Source organism: Cricetulus griseus (assembly GCF_003668045.3).
Source record: "Cricetulus griseus strain 17A/GY chromosome 1 unlocalized genomic scaffold, alternate assembly CriGri-PICRH-1.0 chr1_0, whole genome shotgun sequence".
Classification (NCBI taxonomy): domain Eukaryota; kingdom Metazoa; phylum Chordata; class Mammalia; order Rodentia; family Cricetidae; genus Cricetulus; species Cricetulus griseus.
The window spans coordinates 156,135,968-156,155,589 of NW_023276806.1; the positions used below are offsets into that span (position 1 = coordinate 156,135,968).

At 38.6% G+C, this 19,622-nt stretch overlaps 2 protein-coding genes across 4 annotated transcripts in view; one reads left to right on the top strand and one right to left on the bottom strand.

The window, feature by feature from the left end:
- Anks1b (ankyrin repeat and sterile alpha motif domain containing 1B) overlaps positions 1–19,622 on the top strand; it is a 1,028,376-nt gene that overhangs the window by 114,700 nt on the left and 894,054 nt on the right. The gene's annotated exons all lie outside the window — the stretch shown is intronic.
- LOC113833005 (PRELI domain containing protein 3B-like) lies at positions 9,598–10,169 on the bottom strand. The gene is made up of 2 exons (XM_027392675.1): positions 9,977–10,169; positions 9,598–9,911 (listed from the first exon to the last, which is right to left on the bottom strand). The coding sequence occupies exons 1-2, from the start codon at positions 10,167–10,169 to the stop codon at positions 9,598–9,600; spliced, it is 507 nt and encodes a 168-aa protein (XP_027248476.1).

A 19,622-nucleotide genomic window follows, 5' to 3' on the forward strand; every position in this document is an offset into this window, starting at 1 on the left:
TGTCTGTGCTACTGGTGTTATGTTCAGGAAGCAGTCTCCTGTACCAATTAATTCAAGGGTATTTCCCACTTTATCTTCTAATAGGTTCAGTGTGGCTGGGTTTATGTTGAGGTCTTTGATCCATTTTCACTTAAGTTTTGTGCAGGGCGAAAGGCCTGGGTCTATCTGCAGTCTTCTACATGTCTGCAACCAGTTATTGAAGATGTTCTCTTTGTTTCAGCGTACATATTTGGATTGTTTGTTAAAAATCAGGTGTTCATAGGTGTGCGGGTTAATATCAGGGTTTTCAACTCTATTCCATTGGTCTACCTGTCTATTTTTGTGCCAATACCAAGCTGTTTTCAGGACTATAGCTCTATAATAGAGCTTGAAGTCAGGGATAGTGATAGGTATGGCGATGTTTTTGTTTGTTAGACTTTGAAGTTTGGAGGATTTTATTTTACTGGGATAACTCAGTGTAACTGGTATTGTGGATTGATTTGAGCTTGGGATGCATTAAAAATTATATTAGCTTAGAATTAGGTGAAAACGTATAGTTTTCAAGTTACATATTCTGATTAGATTGAATTCGGTTTTAAAAGTCATATGGACATAATTCATTGGTTTTAGACCAGGAGGTACACAGAAGTAGGTATTGGATTCTTAGAAGTTATCTATTGTTCCAAGTTCTCTGAAGAAACATAGCAGAGAGTGCGGGAAGGGAAGGGAGGGGAAGAAAGGGTGATTTATGTTAATGATTTAGCTCACACAAATCCACAATTCTCACAAGACTTCAATTCAGTTGGAGGAGTCGTTGTGACGGTGACTTCTGCATCAAGGTCAAGATTGGAGAATATTTATTTTGTTTTTCTTGAACCTTGGAGAGCCATTGCCAAGCACACCTGGGGAAGACATGTACTATTTGAGACTGAACTACCCTAAGTGAAAATGAAGAACCATCCCAAGCTAGGGAGCCTGCAATCTTCTACTCTAGTTATAACATCCCTATCATGGAAATAAGGAAGGCTGGATATAGACATGCTGAGATATTTAGGTGGCGGGAGGCTTAGGCTGGGAAGGGCCTGGGACTTGGTGGCCCCGCTCTTTGTGGAATGAGCTCTGTCACTTAAAGATAACTGTAGAGGCGGGTAGTCCTGCACAAGTGTCAGCAGGCTAATTAGCCTTCAGAGATGACTCTGCTTTGTGGACTGCCCCACAGAACTGAGGTTTTGGTACACAAATGTGAGAAATAGGTGTTTTTTTTTTTTTTTAAATCAAAGATACTTTGCCCCACCAAGGGCCACTGTTCCATAAATCTCTTCTACCTTACAAAATTTTTATGTAGCTCTTTTAAATTTCCCTCTCCTGGTAAAATGTTTAATTTTTTTCAATGCCTCCTCTCCATTCCAGTCTCAGAGCTTGGCCGCCTGAAGCAGCTGGTCCCTTCGTTCTTACCAATTGTTTTAAAACTATCCAATCATGAAAGACTGAGGTCCGATGAATATGTGTGATATAACATGTTAATTGGTTTAATTTAGCCATGCCATTGTGAACATACTGTTTTATGTATCATAATTGTGCATGACTTTATTTATGAGCTAAATAAGTGAATGGAAAAAAAATTAAAAAAAAAGCTTTACAAAAGAGAAAGAAAGAAAGAAAGAAAGAAAGAAAGAAAGAAAGAAAGAAAGAAAGAAAGACTGAGTTCCTATCCCAGCCAAAGGGGAAAAGACACAGTTACCACTTGAGTTGAATTGGTGGTTGGATTCTGGTGCACCATTTTTACAAAAATAATTACCTTGTTATTTTCTCTTTGTTTCTATTCTCCCTTTTGAGACCCTGATATTATTCTTTGTTTTTAACTCAAAGGGGTGAGCCACTAAATGGATTGTAGCCTAACTGGGCAACTGACTCATTGCTTTGGGCTCAGATTTAAACTGAATGGTAGGAAGTGTGCTAGGTAGTTTTATGTCAGCTTGACACAAGCTATAGTCATCTTTAAGTAGGGAACCTCAGTTGAGAAAATTCCTTCAGAAGATTGGGCTGTAAGAAAGAAAGCATGTAGATCAATTTCATAGTGATAGACTGGAAGAGCCCAGCCATTATAGAAGGGGACACCCTGGAATGGTGGTCCTAAGTTCTGTAAGAAATCAGGTTGAGCAACTCCTGGAGAGCAAGTCAGTAAGCAGCACTCCTCCATGGCCTCTGCATTGGATCCTGGCTCAAGGCTCCTGTTCTGACTTTCTTCATTGATGGAATTTGATGTGGAAGTATAAGCCTTTCCTCTCCGACTTGCTTTGGTCATAGTGAATCACTGCAACAATAGTAACCATAACTAGGACAGAAGACATGAGAATTCAATAGCAGGTGATTCCCTCCTCCATTGGCAGACTCTAATATTAGATGGTTTAAAAGAAAAAAAAAACTACTTCAATGATTTTGTACTTTTTGTTTGCTTAATTTAATTTCTTTTTTCATATACATATATCTCCTCTTCTTTTCTATGCATTTTAGTATTATTTTATAATGTTATACATTAAGAATTTATTTTATTTTTATTTTTCTAACACTTACCTAATACTGATTATGTATGTTTTCTTTATTATACCAATTTTAAAAAATTTATTCTTTTTTCTCATATAATATATCCTAATTTAGTTTCTCATCTCTCTATTCCTCCCAATTTCTCCCCACCTCCCCTCTAGATTAATTTCGTTTCTGTATCTCATTAAGAAAGAACAGGCTTCTAAGTGATAACAACCAAACATGTCAAAATAATATATAATTGCCTTAGTTTGTGTTTCTATTGCTGTGAAGAGACACTATAATCATAGCAACACTTTTTTTTTGCAGATTTTTAAAATTTCAATTAGAAACAAGCTTGTTTTACATGTCAGTCCCAATTCCCTCTCCTTCCCTTCCTCCCCTGCATGCCACTAATCCCCTGTCTTATCCACTTTCTCTCTCCCCCCCCCCCCCCCGGACGGAGGGTAAGGCCTTCCATGGGGGATCTTCAAAGTCTGTCATATCATTTGGAGCAGGGCCTAGGCTCTCCCCCATGTGTCTAGGCTTAGGGAGTATCCCTCTATGTGGAATGGGCTCCCAAAGTCCATTCATACACTAGGCATAAATACTGATCTACTACCAGAGGCCCCATAGATTGCCAAGGCCTCTTCACTGACACCCACATTCAGTGGGTCTGGATCTGTCCTATGCTGGTTTCCCAGTTATCAGTGAGGAGTCCATGACTCCCCACTTGTTCAGGTCAGCTGTTTCTGTGGGTTTCAACAGCCTAGACTTGACCCCTTTGCTCATCACTCCTTCCTCTCTGCAACTGGATTCCAGGAGTTCAGTTCAGTGTTTAACTGTGGGTGTCTGCTTCTGCTTCCATCAGCTACTGGATGAAGGCTCTAGGATGGTATATAAGGTAGTCATCAATCTCATTATCAGGGAAGTGCATTTAAGGTAGTCTCTCCACTATTGCTTAGATTGTTAGTTGGGGTCACCCTTGTATATCTCTGGACATTTCCCTAGTGCCAGATTTCTCTTTAAGCCTATAATGACTCCCTCTATTATGGTATCTCTTATCTTGCTCTCCTCTATTCTTTCCCCGACTCAACCTTCCTGCTCCCTCATGTCCTCCTCTCACCTCCTCTTCTCCCCTCTCTTTCTCCTAGCTTCCTTTCCCCTCCCCCATGCTCCCAATTTGTTCAGGGGCTCTTGTCCCTCTCCCCTTCTCTGGGGGACCATGTATGTCCTTCTTGTTTTCTAGCTTCTCTGGTGGTGTGGATTATAGGCTGGTAATCCTTTACTCTATGTCTAAAATCCTTATATGAGTGAGTTCTTATCATGTTTGTCTTTTTGTGATTGGGTTATCTCCCTCAGGATGGTTTCTTCTAGATCCATCCATTTGCCTGCGAATTTCAAGATTCCATTGTTTTTTTCTCTGCTGAGTTAGGACTCCGTTGTGTAAATGTACCACATTTTCTCTATCCATTCTTCAGTTGAGGGGCATCGAGGTTGCTTCCAGGTTTGGGCTATTACAAATAATGCTTCCATGGACATAGTTGAACAGATGTCCTTGGATAGGAGTAAGATGGTATCTCAGTGTTGTTTTGATTTGCATTTCCCTGATGGCTAAGGATGTTGAGTACTTTCTCAAGTGTCTATCAGCCATTTTTGACTCCTCTATTGAGAATTCTTTATTTAGTTCTATACCCCACTTTTTAATTGGATTATTTGGTGTTTTGGTGACTAGCTTCTTGAGTTCTTTGTAAATTTTAGAGATCAGCCCTCTGTCAGATGTGGGGTTGGTGAATATTTTTTCCCATTCTGTGGGTTGCTGTTTTGTCTTGTTGACTGTGTCCTTTGCCTTACAGAAGCTTCTTGGTTTCAGGAGGTCCCATTTATCAATTGTCAATCTCAGTGTCTGTGCTACTGGTGTTATGTTCAGGAAGCAGACTCCTGTACCAATTCATTCAAGGGTACTTCCCACTTTCTCTTCTAGAAGATTCAGTGTGGCTGGATTTATGTTGAGGTCTTTGATTAAGTTTTGTACATGGTGATAGATTTGGATCTATCTCCAGTCTTCTACACGCCAGCATCCAGTTATGCCAGCAATTTGGTGAAGATGCTTTCTTTTTTCCATGGTACAATTTTACCTTCTTTGTCAAAAATCAGGTGTTGGTAGGTGTGTGGATTAATATCAGGGTTTTCAATCCAATTCCATTGGTCTACCTGCCTATTTTTGTGCCAATACCAAGCTGTTTTCAGGACTATAGCTCTATAATAGAGCTTGAAGTCAGGGATGGTGATGCCTCCAGAAGTTCCTTTATTGTACAGGGTTGTTTTGGCTATCCTGGGTCTTTGTTTTTCCTTATAAATTTGAGTATGGTTCTTTCAAGGTCTGTGAAGAATTGTGCTGGGATTTTGATGGGGATTGCATTGAATCTGTAGATGGCTTTTGGCAAGATTGCCATTTTCACTATGTTGATCCTACCTATCCAGGAGCTTGGGAGATCTTTCCATTTTCTGGTATCTTTAATTTCTTCTTTGAAGACTCAAAGTTCTTGTTATACAGGTCTTTCACTTGTTTGGTTAGCATTACCCCAAGATATTTTATGTTGTTTGTGGCTATTGTAAAGGGTGATGTTTCTCTGATTTCTTTCTCATTGGGTTTATCATCTGTATACAGTAGGGCTACTGATTTTTTTGAGTTAATCTCAAATCCTGCCACTTTGCTGAAAGTATTCATCAGCTGTAGGAGCTCCGTGGTAGAGTTTTTCAGGTCACTTATGTAAACTATCATATCATCTGCAAATAGTGAAATTTTGACTTCTTCCTTTCCAATTTGTATCCCCTTGATCTCCTTTTGTTGTCTTATTGCTCCAGCTACAATTTCAAGTACAATATTCAGGAGATATGGAGAAAGTGGGCAGCCTTGTCTTGTTTCTGATTTTAGAGGAATCGATTTGATTTTCTCTCCATTTAGTTTGATGTTGGCTGTTGGTTTGCTGTATATTGCTTTTATTATGTTCAGGTATGTTCCTGTTATCCCTGATCTCCAGGACCTTTATCATGAAGGGGTGTTGGATTTTGTCAAAAGCCTTTTCAGCATCTACTGAGATGATTTTTGCTGTTTGTTTATATGGTGGATTACATTGATAGATTTACGTATGTAGTACCATCCTTGCATCCCTGCTATGAAGCCTACTTAATCATGGTGTATGATTTTTCTGATGTGTTCATGGATTTGATTTGCCAGTATTTTGCTGAGTATTTTTGCATCAGTGTTCATGAGGGATATTGGTTTGTAGTTCTCTTTCTTAGTTGTGTCTTTTTGTGTCTTGGGTACCAAGGTAATTTTAGCCTGGTAAAAAGAGTTTGGCAATGAACCTTCTGCTTTTGTTGTGTAGAACAATTTAAGGAGTATTGGTATTAGCTATTCTTTGAGTATCTGGTAGAATTCTGCACTGAAACCATATGGCCCTGGGATTTTTGGTTGGGAGACTTTTGATGACTGCTTCTATTTCATTATGGGTTGCTATGTTTAAATTGTTTATGTGTTGTTAATTTAAGTTTGGTAAGTGATATCATCCAGAAAATTGTTCATTTCCTTCAAATTTTCAAATTTTGTGGAGTACAGGTTTTCAAAGTATGACCTGAAGATTCTTTGGCTATCCTCATTGTCCATTGTTATTTCCCAGTATTCATTTCTGATTTGTCTAATTTTCATGTTTTCTCTCTGCCTTTTGTTTAGTTTAGATAAAGGTTTGTCTATCTTGTTGATTTTCTCAAAGAACCAACTCTTTGTTACATTGATTCTTTGTTTTGTTTTCTTTCTTTGTTTCTTTTACTTTATTAATTTCATCCCTCTATTTGAGTGTTTCTTGGTATCTACTCCTCCTAGATGAGTTTGCTTCTTTTTGTTCCAGAGATTTCAGTTGGCTGTTGATTCTCTATTGTGACTATTCTCCAGTTTCTTCATGTGGGCACTTAGTGCTATGAATTTTCCTCTTAGCACTGCTTTCAACGTGTCTGATAAGTTTGTGTATGTTGTGTCTTCATTTTCATTGAATTCTAGGAAGTCTTTAATTTTTTTATTTCTTCCTTGAACCAGGAATGTTGCAATTGTGCTTTGTTCAATTTCCACGAGTTTGTAGGTTTTCTGCAATTTGTGTTGTTGTTGAATTCTAACTTTAAAGCATGGTGGTCTGATAAGATACAGGGGGTTATTATAATTTTTTGTACCTATTGAGGTTTGCTATATTGCTGAGTATGTGGTTGATTTTAGGGAATCTTCCATGTAGCGGTAAGAAGAAGGTATATTCCTTTGTGTTTGGATGGAATGTTCTATAGATGTCTGTTAAACCCATTTGGGTCATAACTTCTATTAGTTCCCTTTTTAAAGGTTCTTTCTGTTAGTCCTGTCCAGTGGTGAGTGTGGGATGTTGAAGTCTCCTACTATAACTGTGTGAGGTCTTATGTGTGATTTGAGTTTTGGAAATGTTTCTTTTTGAATGTGGGTGCGTTTGTATTTGGGGCATAAATGTTCATCCTGATGGATTTTTCCTGTGATGAATATGCAGTGACCTTTATCTCTTTTGATTGCTTTTAGTTTGAAGTTTAATTTGTTAGATATTAGGATAGACACACCAGCTTGTTTCTTGGATCCATTTGAGTGGAAAATCTTTTGCCAATCCTTACCTCTGAGGTATAGACTGTCTTTGAAGTTGAGGTGTGTTGCTTTTGTGCAACAAGATGCATTCTGTCTTTGTATCCATCTTGTTTATTTTTTACAAATTTCATTTAAATTAGAAACAATCCTATTTTAAATATCAATCCCAGTTCACACTCCCTCCTATTCTCCCATGCTACCCACTTCCATCCACTCCCTAGGGAGCATGAGGCCTCTCATGAGGGATCATTGAAATCTGTCAAGTCATTTGGGGCAGAGCTTAGGTCCTCCCCTGTATATCTAGGCTATGAGAGTATCACTTCATGGGAATTGGGCTCCCAAAGTCCATTCATGCACTAGGGATACATCCTGATTCCACTGCCAGAGACCCCATAGACTAGCTAGTGCTCCTAGGTGACACCCACATTCAGGGAGCCTGGTTTAGTCCTATGTTGGTTCCCCAGCTGTCAGAGTTGGATCCATGAGTTCCCACTTGCTCAGGTCAGCTGTTTCTGTGGGTTTTCTCAGCATGGCCTTGACCCCTTCGTTTGTCACTCCTCCCTCTCTGAAACTGCATCCCAGGAGTGGATCTCTGCTTCTGCTTCCATCAGCTACTGGATGAAGGCTCTAGGATGGCATATAAGGTAGTCATCAATCTCATTATAGGGAAAGGGCATTTAAGGTAGCCTCTCTACCATTTTGTTATCCTGTGTCTCCTTATAGGCAAGTTAAGACCATTAATATGGTGGGAAATTAAGGACCATTTTGTGTTAATTCTTGTTTGTTTTTGATTTGTTGTTGTTGTTGGTATTGTGTGTGGATTTACCCCACTTTTTGTTTTGTAACGTGAGTTTATCTATTGCCTATGTTTTTGTGAGTGTAGGTAACTTCCTTAGGTTGGAGTTTTCCTTCCAGTATTTCTGTAGGGCTTGATTAGTGTATATGTATTGTTTAAATCTGGTTTTGTCCTGGAATATCTTGTTTTCTCCATCTATAGTGATTGAAGGCTTTGCTAGGTATATTACTCTGGGCTGGCTTCCATAGTCTCTTAGTTTGTAGAATATCTATCCAGGACCTTCTGGCTTCCAAAGTTTCCATGGAGAAGTCAGGTGTGATTCTGATAGGTTTGCCTTTATATGTTACTTGGTCTTTTTCCTTTGCTGCTCTTAATATTCTTTATTTTGTAAGTTTGCTGTTTTAATTATTATGTGATGAGGGAACTTTTTTTTGTGGTGTACTCTATTTGGTGTCCTGTATGGTTCTTGTACTTTCATTGGCATGTCTTTCTTCAGTTTGGGAAGGTTTTCTGCACCTTTGAGTTGGGTTTCTTCACCTTCTATACCCATTATTCTTAGGTTTGACCTTTTCATGGTTGTCCCATATTTCCTGGATATTTTATGTTAGGGATTTGTTGGACTTAAGATTTTCTTTGGTTGATGAATCTATTTCTTCTAGTGTATCTTCAACCCCTGAGATTCTCTCTTCCATCTCTTGTATTCTGTTGGTTATGCTTGCATCTGTAGTTCCTGATCATTTACCCATCTTTTCTAATTCCAGCATTCCCTCAGACTGTTTTTTTTTCATTGTCTTTATTTCACCTTTCAAAACTTGCACTGTTTGAATTGTTTCTTGCAATTTTGGTTTGTCTTTTCTTCCATTTCCTTTCTTTCTTTCTTTCTTTCTTTCTTTCTTTCTTTCTTTCTTTCTTTTTCTGTTTAAGAGTGATAACAACACTCAGGTAATGACTTTATTTTTTCAGTTAACATAACCAGCCCACAGTACAGCATGTGAAATCACAAAGTACAAATTCAAGGAAGGGAATGACTTTACTAAGTCACAAAATTTTGGCAAATTAATTCAGTACCCGTTAATACAATAAAATACTTTTTTTTTTTTTTTTGCTGGAGTCATATATCACCTTGGTGTTAATTTGTACTCCAAAAATATCATGTAAGTACCAAATCCAAATACTGGTTTCCAAGAGGGCAAGTTATTTTATACAAATTAATGGCATTTGAAATTATACAGTTTCTCTTTTTAAAGTGAGTTCCTCGGGCAGGTGGTTCTAGTTCATAGCAGCGGGCAACTGTGTGGACTTGAGGGCAGCTGGCCTTTCTTCTTTGGTCCACACCCAGATACTGTTCCAGTCCCTGACTGGCTCTAAGATTCTACCTAAGGAGACTTGAGGTCATCATCGATTTCTTCTAAGTACTTAAATAAAAAACAAACAAACCCATGAATTTTTCACACGAACACAAGACTCTCCAGTCAGCTCCCTCAAGCCCTTCCACCTCAGACAATCACTTTGATTTAGAAAAAAAAAACCAAAAAACAAACAAACAAAAACTCTACCTAAAATAGCCGTATCTTTTAAATAACAAATAAATATGATGCCAGCTTGGAGAGTCCCGGGCCCTGTAGCTGCACACCAATCTCCATTGTCATTTTTTTTCCACCAAGGCTGCCGCGGCTGCCATTGGCGTCCGTATGCTTCCTCTTGCTGATACTGCCAAGTCTTCAATCTTGGTGTTCAGTTTATGGATCACCCACTCCATTGCTTCTCGGCCTTTGTTAGCGTTGGAAGATATGCTGCTTGCCATGAGTCCTTCAAGGTAGCTGCTGAGGCTGACCGCTTTCACGGTGATGATGGCTTCCTGGGTCAGGACAGTTTTCTCTGGGTCCTGAGGGTGCTGCTTGTATGTGAGCCTCTCGTCTACTGAGACCATATTTGTAAATGAGATGTTGGTGGACTTGAGCTCCATTGTCTTCTTTACCGGGTCTACCACAGAGTGCTCCTGCACCTACGTTTTCGTTCTCGCCCAATGGAAGGCAGGCCCCATTCTGTGCTGAGGAGTCTGTGGCTGTGCAGCTTTCTAGAGGGATCCACATGTCTGTCTAGCACGTCAACACCCACTACACGGGGATTCATGGGGTTAGGGTATTTCTGCATTGCAGCCGTGGTAACCATTTCCCATGGATGTTCCAAGACGTGCTCCGAACTCCAGATCTTCATGGTGCCAGCCGCTGTGCGGTGTCCTGCGGTGTCCCAAGACAATGAGGCACACTAGTTCACCTGCCCTGCCCCGTCTCGTCCCGGCCGGCTTTTCTTCCATTTCTTTAAAGAATTTTCTCATTTCCTCTTTTAGGGTCTCTATCATCTTCATGAAGTTGTTTTTTTAATTAATTATTTTTTGCAGATTTTTTTATTTGAATTAGAAACAAGATTGTTTTACATGTCAATCCCAGTTCCCTCTCCCTCCCCTCCTCCTCTACCTCCCCCCCCCAAGTAAAACCCTACCCATCACATATACTTTCTGCTCCCCAGGGAGGGTGAGGCCTTCCATAGGGTGTAATCAGAGTCTTATCATATCCTTTGGGATAGCGCCTAGGCCCACCCCTGTGTGTCTTGGATCAGGGAGTATCCCTCTATGTGGAATGGCCTCCCAAAGTCCACAACTATGCTAGGAATAAGTACTGAACTACAGGAGGTCCTGTAGATTTCCGAGGTTTCCTCACTGAAACCCATGTTCCTGTGGCCTGGATCAGTCCCATGCTGGTATCCCAGCTATCAGTCTGGGGAGCAAGAGTTCCCCGATGTTCAGGTCAGCTGTTTCTGTGGGTTTCACCAGCCTGGTCTGGACCCCTTTGCTCTTCACTCGTCCTTCTCTGCATCTGGATTCCAGTTCAGTTCAGTGGTTAGTTGTGGGTGTCTGCTTCTCCTTCCACCAGCTGCTGGATAAGGGCTATCGGGTAACATATAAGTTAGTCATCAATCTCATTATCAGGGGAGGGCATTTAAGGTAGCCTCTCCACTGTTGCTTAGATTGTTAGTTGGTGTCATCTTTGTAGATCTCCAGACCTTTCCCTAGTGCCTGATTTCTCTGTAAACCTAAAATGTCTCCCTCTATTATGGTTATCTCCATTCTTGTTATCTTCTATTCTTCCCCCCTCAACCTTTCTGCTCCCTCATGTCCTCCTCACCCCTCCTCTTCTCCCCTTCTCATTCTTCTAGCTCCCTCCATGAAGGTTTTTTTTTTTTCCAAGACAGGGTTTCTCTGTGGCTTTGGAGACTGTCCTGGAACTAGCTCTTGTAGACCAGGCTGGTCTCGAACTCACAGAGATCCGCCTGCCTCTGCCTCCCGAGTGCTGGGATTAAAGGTGTGTGCCACCAACGACTGGCCCACGAAGTTGTTTTTAAGGTTGTTCTCTTCTGTTTCATCTGTTGGGATGTTCAGGTCTTGCTGGTGTAGAGTCCCTAGACTCTGGTTGTGTCATATCTGTTTTTCTGTTGTTGAATGTGTTCTTTTTTTTTTTTTTTTAGTTCAAATTAGGAACAAGCTTGCTTCACATGTCAGTCCCTCCTCCCTCTCCCTCCCACCCTTCCAACCCTCCCCCCACCTCCTACCTATTCCCCCACCCCATCTACCCTCCACTCCCCAGGCTGGGTAGGGCCCTTGACAGGGGCTCCCCAAAGTCCACCACATCATCCTGGGCTGGGCCTAGGCCCTCCCCCATGTGTCCAGGAGGAGATGTGGGATGGGCTCTCAAAGTACCTTCTTACACCAGGGAAAAATACTAATCCACTATCAGGGGTCCCCTAGAGTGCAGAGGCCTCCTCATTGACATCCATGTTCAGGGGTCTGGATCAGTCTCCTGCTGGCCTCCCAGACAGCATCTAGGGTCGATGTGCTCCCCCTTGTTCAGGCCAGCTGTTTCTGTGGGTTTGAATGTGTTCTTATATTGTCGTCTTCCCATCCCTTGTTCCAGGGGGTGCAGGAGGGGTCTCTTCCTCTCCTGATGGGTACAAGTAGGTCCAGTACTCTGATGGGTCTCACAGTGGGTGTTGTCCTCAGCAATGGGGCCCTGCTGTCAGTTTGCAGAGAGCAACCTATATTGTCTTAGCAACAGCCTGGGTTGTTTGGGGATTTTTGTTCTGGAAGCCCCGTTTAGCTAGTTGAGACTCTGTATCCCCTATTATTAGGAGACCTCATTAGGATTACCTTTGTGCATTTCAGGAAGTTTCCACTGCATTGGGTTTCTAGAGCATTCCTCAAATGCTCCTCAGTTCCAGATGTCTCTTCGTGCATTCTCTCTCTTTACTGTATCTCCCCGCCCTCCATGATCCTCCCGTTTGCATCCGTAGTCCTCCCATAAAATCTATTTCCTTTTCCCAAAGATATCCATGTGCCTCCCTCCCCCTTCCTCTGTACCTAACCTTTCTGTGTCTATGGATGGTAGTTTTGTTATCATTCACTTAATGGCTAGTATCCACATATAAGTGAATACATAATTTATCTTTCTGAGTCTGGGTTACCTCACTTAGTATGATTTTTTTCTGATTCCATTTATTTGCCTGCAAATTTAATTTTTTGACAGCTGAGAAATACTCTATTGTGTAAATTAGCCACATTTTCTCTTTCTTCATTTCTTGTGTTGAGGTACATCTTGGTTGTTGTCAGTTTCTGGCTATTGTGAATAAAGCTGCAATGAACATAGTTGAGCAAGTGTCTTTGTGGTGGTATGGGGTAGATGCCTAAGAGTAGGTATGTGTCAAAGGGTAAAGCTGGATCTTGAGATAAATTAAATCCCAAAATTCTGAGGAAATGCCATACTGATTTCCATAGTAGCTGTGCATGTTTTCACTCTCACTAGCAGTGGAGGAGTGTTTCCCTTGCTTTGCATCCTCACCAGCATGAGCTGTCACTTGTGTTATTGCTCTCAGCCATTCTGACAGGTGTAAGATGGAATCTCAAAGTAGTTTTGATTTGCATTTCCCTGATGGCTAAGGATGTTGAACATTTCTTTAAATGTTTCTAAGCCATTTGAGATTCCTCTATTGAGGATTCTATATTTAGGTCTGTATCCCATTTTTAATTGGATTATTTGGTGTTTTGGTATTTAGTTTCTTGATTTATTTATATATATTTTTGATATTATCAGATATGGAGTTGCTAAAAACTTTCCCATTTTGTAGGCTGCTACCTTGCATGAATGATGGTATCCTTGGCATTACAGAAGCTTTTTGGTTTTATGAAATCCCATTTATTGTCCATCTTAGTACCTGTGCTATTGGTGTTCTGTTCAGGAAGTTGTTTCCCATGCCAAAGCATTCAAAGATATTACCCACTTTTTCTTTTATTAGGTTCAGTTATTATATAGATTTTAGAATATTTTGTTTTTCCTCTTTTACTAATATTTTTCATTCTTTAATTTAATTTAATTTTTACTTAGTCATATTCTTTATATGGTTTATAAAGATTTTTATAATATATAACTATGTATTCATGTATAAATAATACATATTCTCCTGTTCCCCATTTTTTTCTGCCCCTTAATTTACTTTTCTTTACTTTTATCCCAGTTACTATTTGCCTTCATGGCTTCATCTGTGCCATTTTTTGCCATATTTATTTCTATGATTGTGGATGGTATAGTAGTTGGCTTTAACTATAAGTGTATATTTATATTTGGTTGGTGTGTTCCTACTATGATAGCAGTTTTTTATGTGAGTGATTCTTGGGTTGATCCTTCAAGAAAAGATCCCAATTGAGTAACCATTATATTAACAGATATATAAAGAGTAGCACAAATCATAAGTAAAATGAAAAAGCCAGACAATGTGATTCCTACAAAAGATCCTAGACTCTTCATAAATGGAATTCAAAATTAACTCAAAAATTCTGAAATGATTCGAGTGCTGGGCAAAGGACTCAATAATTGCCTTGTAAAACTAATCAATAGTATCAAAGAGGATGTAACAGGCAGATGAATGAGGCATGGAAATCAATACCAACTCATTTCCAAAAGCAAATATATAAGAATAGCAAAGACCTGTCTGCAGAAACTGAAAGCCAGAAAAGTACAGAATGATATATTCCAGTCTAAGAGAGTAAGTGATTGCCAACCAAAATGACTTTACGAAGTAACACTATCTTTTAAAACTTAAGGAGAAACAAAGACATCCCACTGTAAGCACAAACTAAATCAATTCAAGACTATGACCTAACATTGGATACTTAAAGGAATCAGGCACACTGTCTGGGAGGGAAGATGTCTAAAGTAAAGCAGAACTAGGAAGGAATTAGCCAACCACAACCCAAGAAACAGCAATCCTTAACACAAATAGGAGAGAAAACATTTTAAAAAATGGTGTTGAACCAACTAGGAAAATAACCGCCTAGATTATAGGGTTATCAGATATCTCTCGATGTTAACGCTAAACTTTCTGGTAGCTGGATGTCCACCAATGCAGTGTCACTTCTCAGTGTTGTCTTTGTGCCAGGAATCGCTCCTTTTGTTTATAGCCTTCTAACCTTTAGTCTTCCTTAATTAATTCTCATGACACTCTTCTGATATGGGTACTAGTGACATCATCCTTATTTCCCAGATGTGGAAGCTGAAGCATAGATTAAGAAATTTACTCAAGAACAAAGTGTGTTTGTGAGCAAGCTAATATTTGAACCTTGATACACCAAAAAAAAAAAAAAAAAGAATTTATAGATCTGGGGCTTGTGAGGAAGACATTTCATCTTACAATATGTATACTTTTTGTGAAAATTGAGAATGAGATCTCATGATTTTGTTTTTTAAAGCTTACATGTGGTTTGTGTGATGCTGTGTGCAGTTTTCCCCAAAAGTAATGTAAGCTCATCAAATAGCACATAGAGGAAAGGGCAAATTGTGGAATATTTTTAGTTGATGATTTGACATAATTTTCAGGCTTGGGCACCCATTCTTTATCTCAGCTCTGTGCAAGCCAAGGAGTGTTTCAGATACCCTAAAGTCATCACACATTTACTAGGTTTATAAAGGTCAAATGAGTGCAGTGTTGGGAATTTTGCCCAAATATCAGCTCTTGCTTCGCTAATCACTACCTGTAATAAGTAGTTTTCCAGTTCCTGGATGGACACTTCTGACTTTGTTTCACACTAGTGATTTTTTTCTCTCCTCTTTGTTCCTGTTCCTACTGATTTCTCTTTTAAATCCCGGGAACATGATGCATACTATAAAGGGCAGTCGTTGTAAGTGTACACAGCTTTATGAATTACTGTAATGACAAAGCCAGTGTAAGAAACACTTGAAGCAAGCAAAGAATTACCTGCACTAAGAAACACATGCACCTTTTGCTTTTTTTTCTAATGGCAGTAACACACCTGCACGCACGTATACACACACACACACACACACACACACACACACACACACACACACACACACATGTTGACTATCAACCTAGTAAAGATATTGCCAGGTTAGAGTGTTATATATTTGCTTAGTTGTTTCCCCAGAGTGATTACACAGAACTTCTATTCCTACTGGCTTAGTAGTGTGTACTGAAAATATCACTGTGAGCCAGGTGTTGGTTGCACACACCTTTAATTCCAGCACTAGGGAGGCAGAGGCAGCAGATCTCTGAGTTCAAGGTCAGTCTGGTCTACAGAGTGAGTTCCAGGACAGCCAGGGCTACACACAGAAACCCTGTCTTGAAAAACCAGGGGAAAAAAAAGAACATAACACTTAGTATTGGCAGCCTTACATTTTAGAGATTTTAACAGCTATATATTTCTTCCCCATCCTTGGTTTGTCTTTTTTTACTTTCTGAATGTGCCTTTCCTAAGTAGTGCAGTAACTAATTTTCATTAGCTCAACTTAATCTTTTACCCAATGATTATTGATTTTTATATCTATTATGTTTACTGTATGTTAAATTTTAAGACATTACTTTTCTCATTATACCTATTATTGATTAATGATTACTTTTACATTCTGTGATATATGTATTTGTTTGAGAATTCAGATCATTTCTTTTTCATATTTAGCGAAGTGTTGCTTATGAAAAGGTCATTGTTTCTCTACTGCTATGCAATGAGACTTAAAAAGAGTGATGTGTACATTTGTTCTATTGGTGTATATGGTTATCTTTTTATCTTTGCAGCAACACCTTTATTATTGCACTTAGGTGTTAGCATTCTCAATTCATTGACTTGTTCTTGTTTTTTCCCCATATTAATTTTAGACTTTTTGTTTTTTGTTTTTTTGAGACAGAGTTTCTTGGTGTAGCTTTGGAGCCTCTTTTGGTACTCGTTCTGTAGATGAGGCTGGCGTCGAACTCATGGAGATCTGCCTGCCTCTGCCTCCCAAGTGCTGGTATTAAAGGCATGTGCCACCACTGCCCAGTCAATTTTAGACTCATTTTTGTCAATTTCCAGAGAAATAAGTTGATATTTTGATTGGAATTACATTGACTCTATAAAATATTTTGGGGATATTAACATGTCAGCATGTAATTGTTCTATTTCATGGTCTGTCTCTTCATCTATTTACATCTACTTAGTTAATGAATTTATTGTGGTGCTAATGAGTGAATTCAGAGCCATATGGATACTGTGTGTGTGTGTGTGTGTGTGTGTACGTGCGTGCGTGCGTGCGTGCGTGCGTGCGTGCGTGCGTGCGTGTGTGTGTGTGTGTGTGTATGTGTGTACATGTGTGTACATGTGCATGTGTGTGTGCTAGGCCATCGCTCTAACACTGACTCATATTTCCAATGCAACGTCTACTTTAATTTAAGGAAGTGAAAACAGAGGATCAAATCCATATTTTTATACCTATTTTTAAATTAATTTTTTAGTATTTTCTACAGAGCTTACATATTTTCATTAATTTTATTGCTAAATGTCTGGTTTTTTATAGGTGATATTTTTAAGAGTTTTTTTGTTAACTCTTGGTGTATAGAAATGATTTATTAAGATTTTTTTTAACCTAAAATTTTTCTTTCTTTCTTAATTGTGCTAATTTGTCCACAGATTGGTTTTGTTGTTATTGTTGTTTCTTTTTCTTTTTGGGGAAAGAGATGTTTTCATGTATTTTTTTTAACTTACTGTTCTTGCTTAGGGTATCTAGTCAGTCACTGAAGAGTGATGCTATTAATGGCATCCCCATTTAATTCTCAGTCTCAAGAGTCAAGCTCTCATTATTTCAGAGATAAGTACAGTGATCGATTGTAAATGTATGAAGAGGAAAGTGCATATGGTTTGTGCAGCTCAGTGGATTCTCACGAAGTGGATACATTCATGTTAAACATGCAGGATAGCCACTCTCATGACAGCTTCATGCACCCAGCAGTCTCAGGCAATTCCATCTTATTGCTAGTTTGCTGAAGTCTGTTTTCTTTTGTAATGAGGAATTCATGTTGAATTTGTAGATTATTTTTCCTTTATCAGTTGAGTTCATTACATTGTTTTCCTTCCATATAGTCAGTGTAGCAAATGACATTGTTATCGGAATACACCCATGTGTGGTCATGATTTATTATCCTTTTAATATTTGTCCCAGGATTTGATGTCCTGATATTTGTATCCACGTTCAAGAGCATTGTTTATCACAAATACTGTCTTGCAACCATCTTATACGTTTTTGCTATCAACTTTATTCTGCTTTAAAAAAGCACGTTTGGAAAAATAGCTGGTTTTCTTTCTATAGGTGAATAGGTATACTACAACTGTTATTTATTTCACAAAAGATTAGGGGCTTGCCAGACGGCTCAGCAGGTGAAGTTCTCATGGTGGAGCCTGATAACCTGTGTTCAATCCCTGTGGGCCACATGCTTCAAAGAACACCAATACTTGCAAGCTGTCCTCTGACCTCCACACACATGCCAGGCCATGTGTGTCACTGTGAATATACACATGCATATACACAAATAAATACATGTCATAAAATTGAAAAGGATGATATTAGTATGAAACATTACAGGTAGTATGAATTCAAACGTGAAAGCATTGGGAGGTTCTATTGGTTTGTATTATAATTTTGGTTAAAAGTGATGATGTCATTGACAGCATTAGTGTCATGGGAGGGAAAGACAAATAATAGTATTAACAACATCTTGATTTACATGATCTCTGCTCTTAGAATTTATATAATTTAAGTGTATCTGTTGAGACCGGGGAAGTGAATTTCAGGGATGTGAGTCCTTACTCTTCTGTAGGTCCACCGGCTTTGCTCCTCAACACGGGCACTTCTTCTTTATCCCCCACCAGGACTTACATAGAGTAATACTTAATGTTTATAGCAAAATTTTTGGTGGAATAAGAAAAAAACAGGGTAGATTATATAACATTTGGATATTGCATGGGAAGTTGAAAGCAGTACACAGGAATAATTTATCATTTGTGCTGACCATCCTAATAATTACCTAAACATGAATGGTAGGTATATCTCTGATAATGGAATATCATTCATAATTTTTAGTGGCATTAGTGAAGACATGAATAAACTGGACTAGTGTCATCATATATACATGAAACCCTGGTTTAGTATGCATTCGCCCTTACAGAATAATAGACCCTTTGCAAAATATAGAGATCTAATATAATTAGCATAATATATTATCAATTATGATACATAGTACAGTACCAATATATGATATGTATATATTATAGTCTATAATTATAATTTTATATAATTTATAGAGGTGTAATAATTTATAGCTAAATAAAATGATTAATATAATATTAATAAATTATATTACATACAAATATGATTATGCATTTGCATATAAATATAAATATCACATAAGGAATATTCTTTCATTGTCTTTATCTTAGAAAACCTTTGTGTTTTTTCTTATTGTATATTAATAACAGATAACTTACTTTAAATATGCCTTAAAATGTCGAGTGATGAATTCAACTGTTGGAGATTCTCTCATGATTTTCTACCCTAAAATTTGCTCTGTACTTTGAAAACATGTAATCCTTTTGCAAGCACCATCCTGACATGCTTTGTTTTCTCTTCTGTCTCTGCGAGCATGCTCACTGAAAGCATATTGTGTGTGAAGATTGTCAGTTGTTCAATTTTGTGTACTAATGGTGAGTAGAAAATCTTCCCAGCCATTTTTTTAAAAAATAATTTATACAGTACTTCCCTTAAGATTCAGTGTTAACAATAAAATTAGTTCTGGAGCTATTAAAATGAAGAACAAGAGGGAAAACTATATTAAAAATGAATAATGCATTTATTTTAATCTTTGTATACCCTATCCCCACTTGACTACTAAAAGCAATGCAGCAGAATTCCCCAAAAGTGTTAATCTTTTTCCTGGAGCTGCTCCAGTGACATGTCAAAAGAATTTTGAAAGGAATATCCATTTATGCATAGCTGCTTTGGAATACATAATAGCACATATTACTATACTCTTAAAAGGAGCATGGGCAGCTCATGAAAAACACGAAAGAAGTGTGCGAACCCCTTTATTGTTGTTCATGATGAAACCTAAATTGTTTGCATTTGAACAGACTTCATTGTTTACAAAATCTGCATAATTTTAGCAGCAGCAATGGGATGACAGGGGAGGCAGATATAAAAACTCAGGGACTTGTGAAAGGCTGATTATTATTCATAGAGGTCTCCATAATGAACAGCTTTCCCCAAAATAATCTGAAAGAAAAATAACAATGATGACAAT

Excerpts from the sequence above, each read along its gene's own strand:
- LOC113833005 (XM_027392675.1), bottom strand. The coding sequence starts at position 10,169 with ATGAAGATCTGGAGTTCGGAGCACGTCTTGGAACATCCATGGGAAATG. Across the intron at positions 9,912-9,976 it reads ATGGGGCCTGCCTTCCATTG|TCAAGTCCACCAACATCTCA; the intron begins GGCGAGAACGAA and ends AGACAATGGAGC.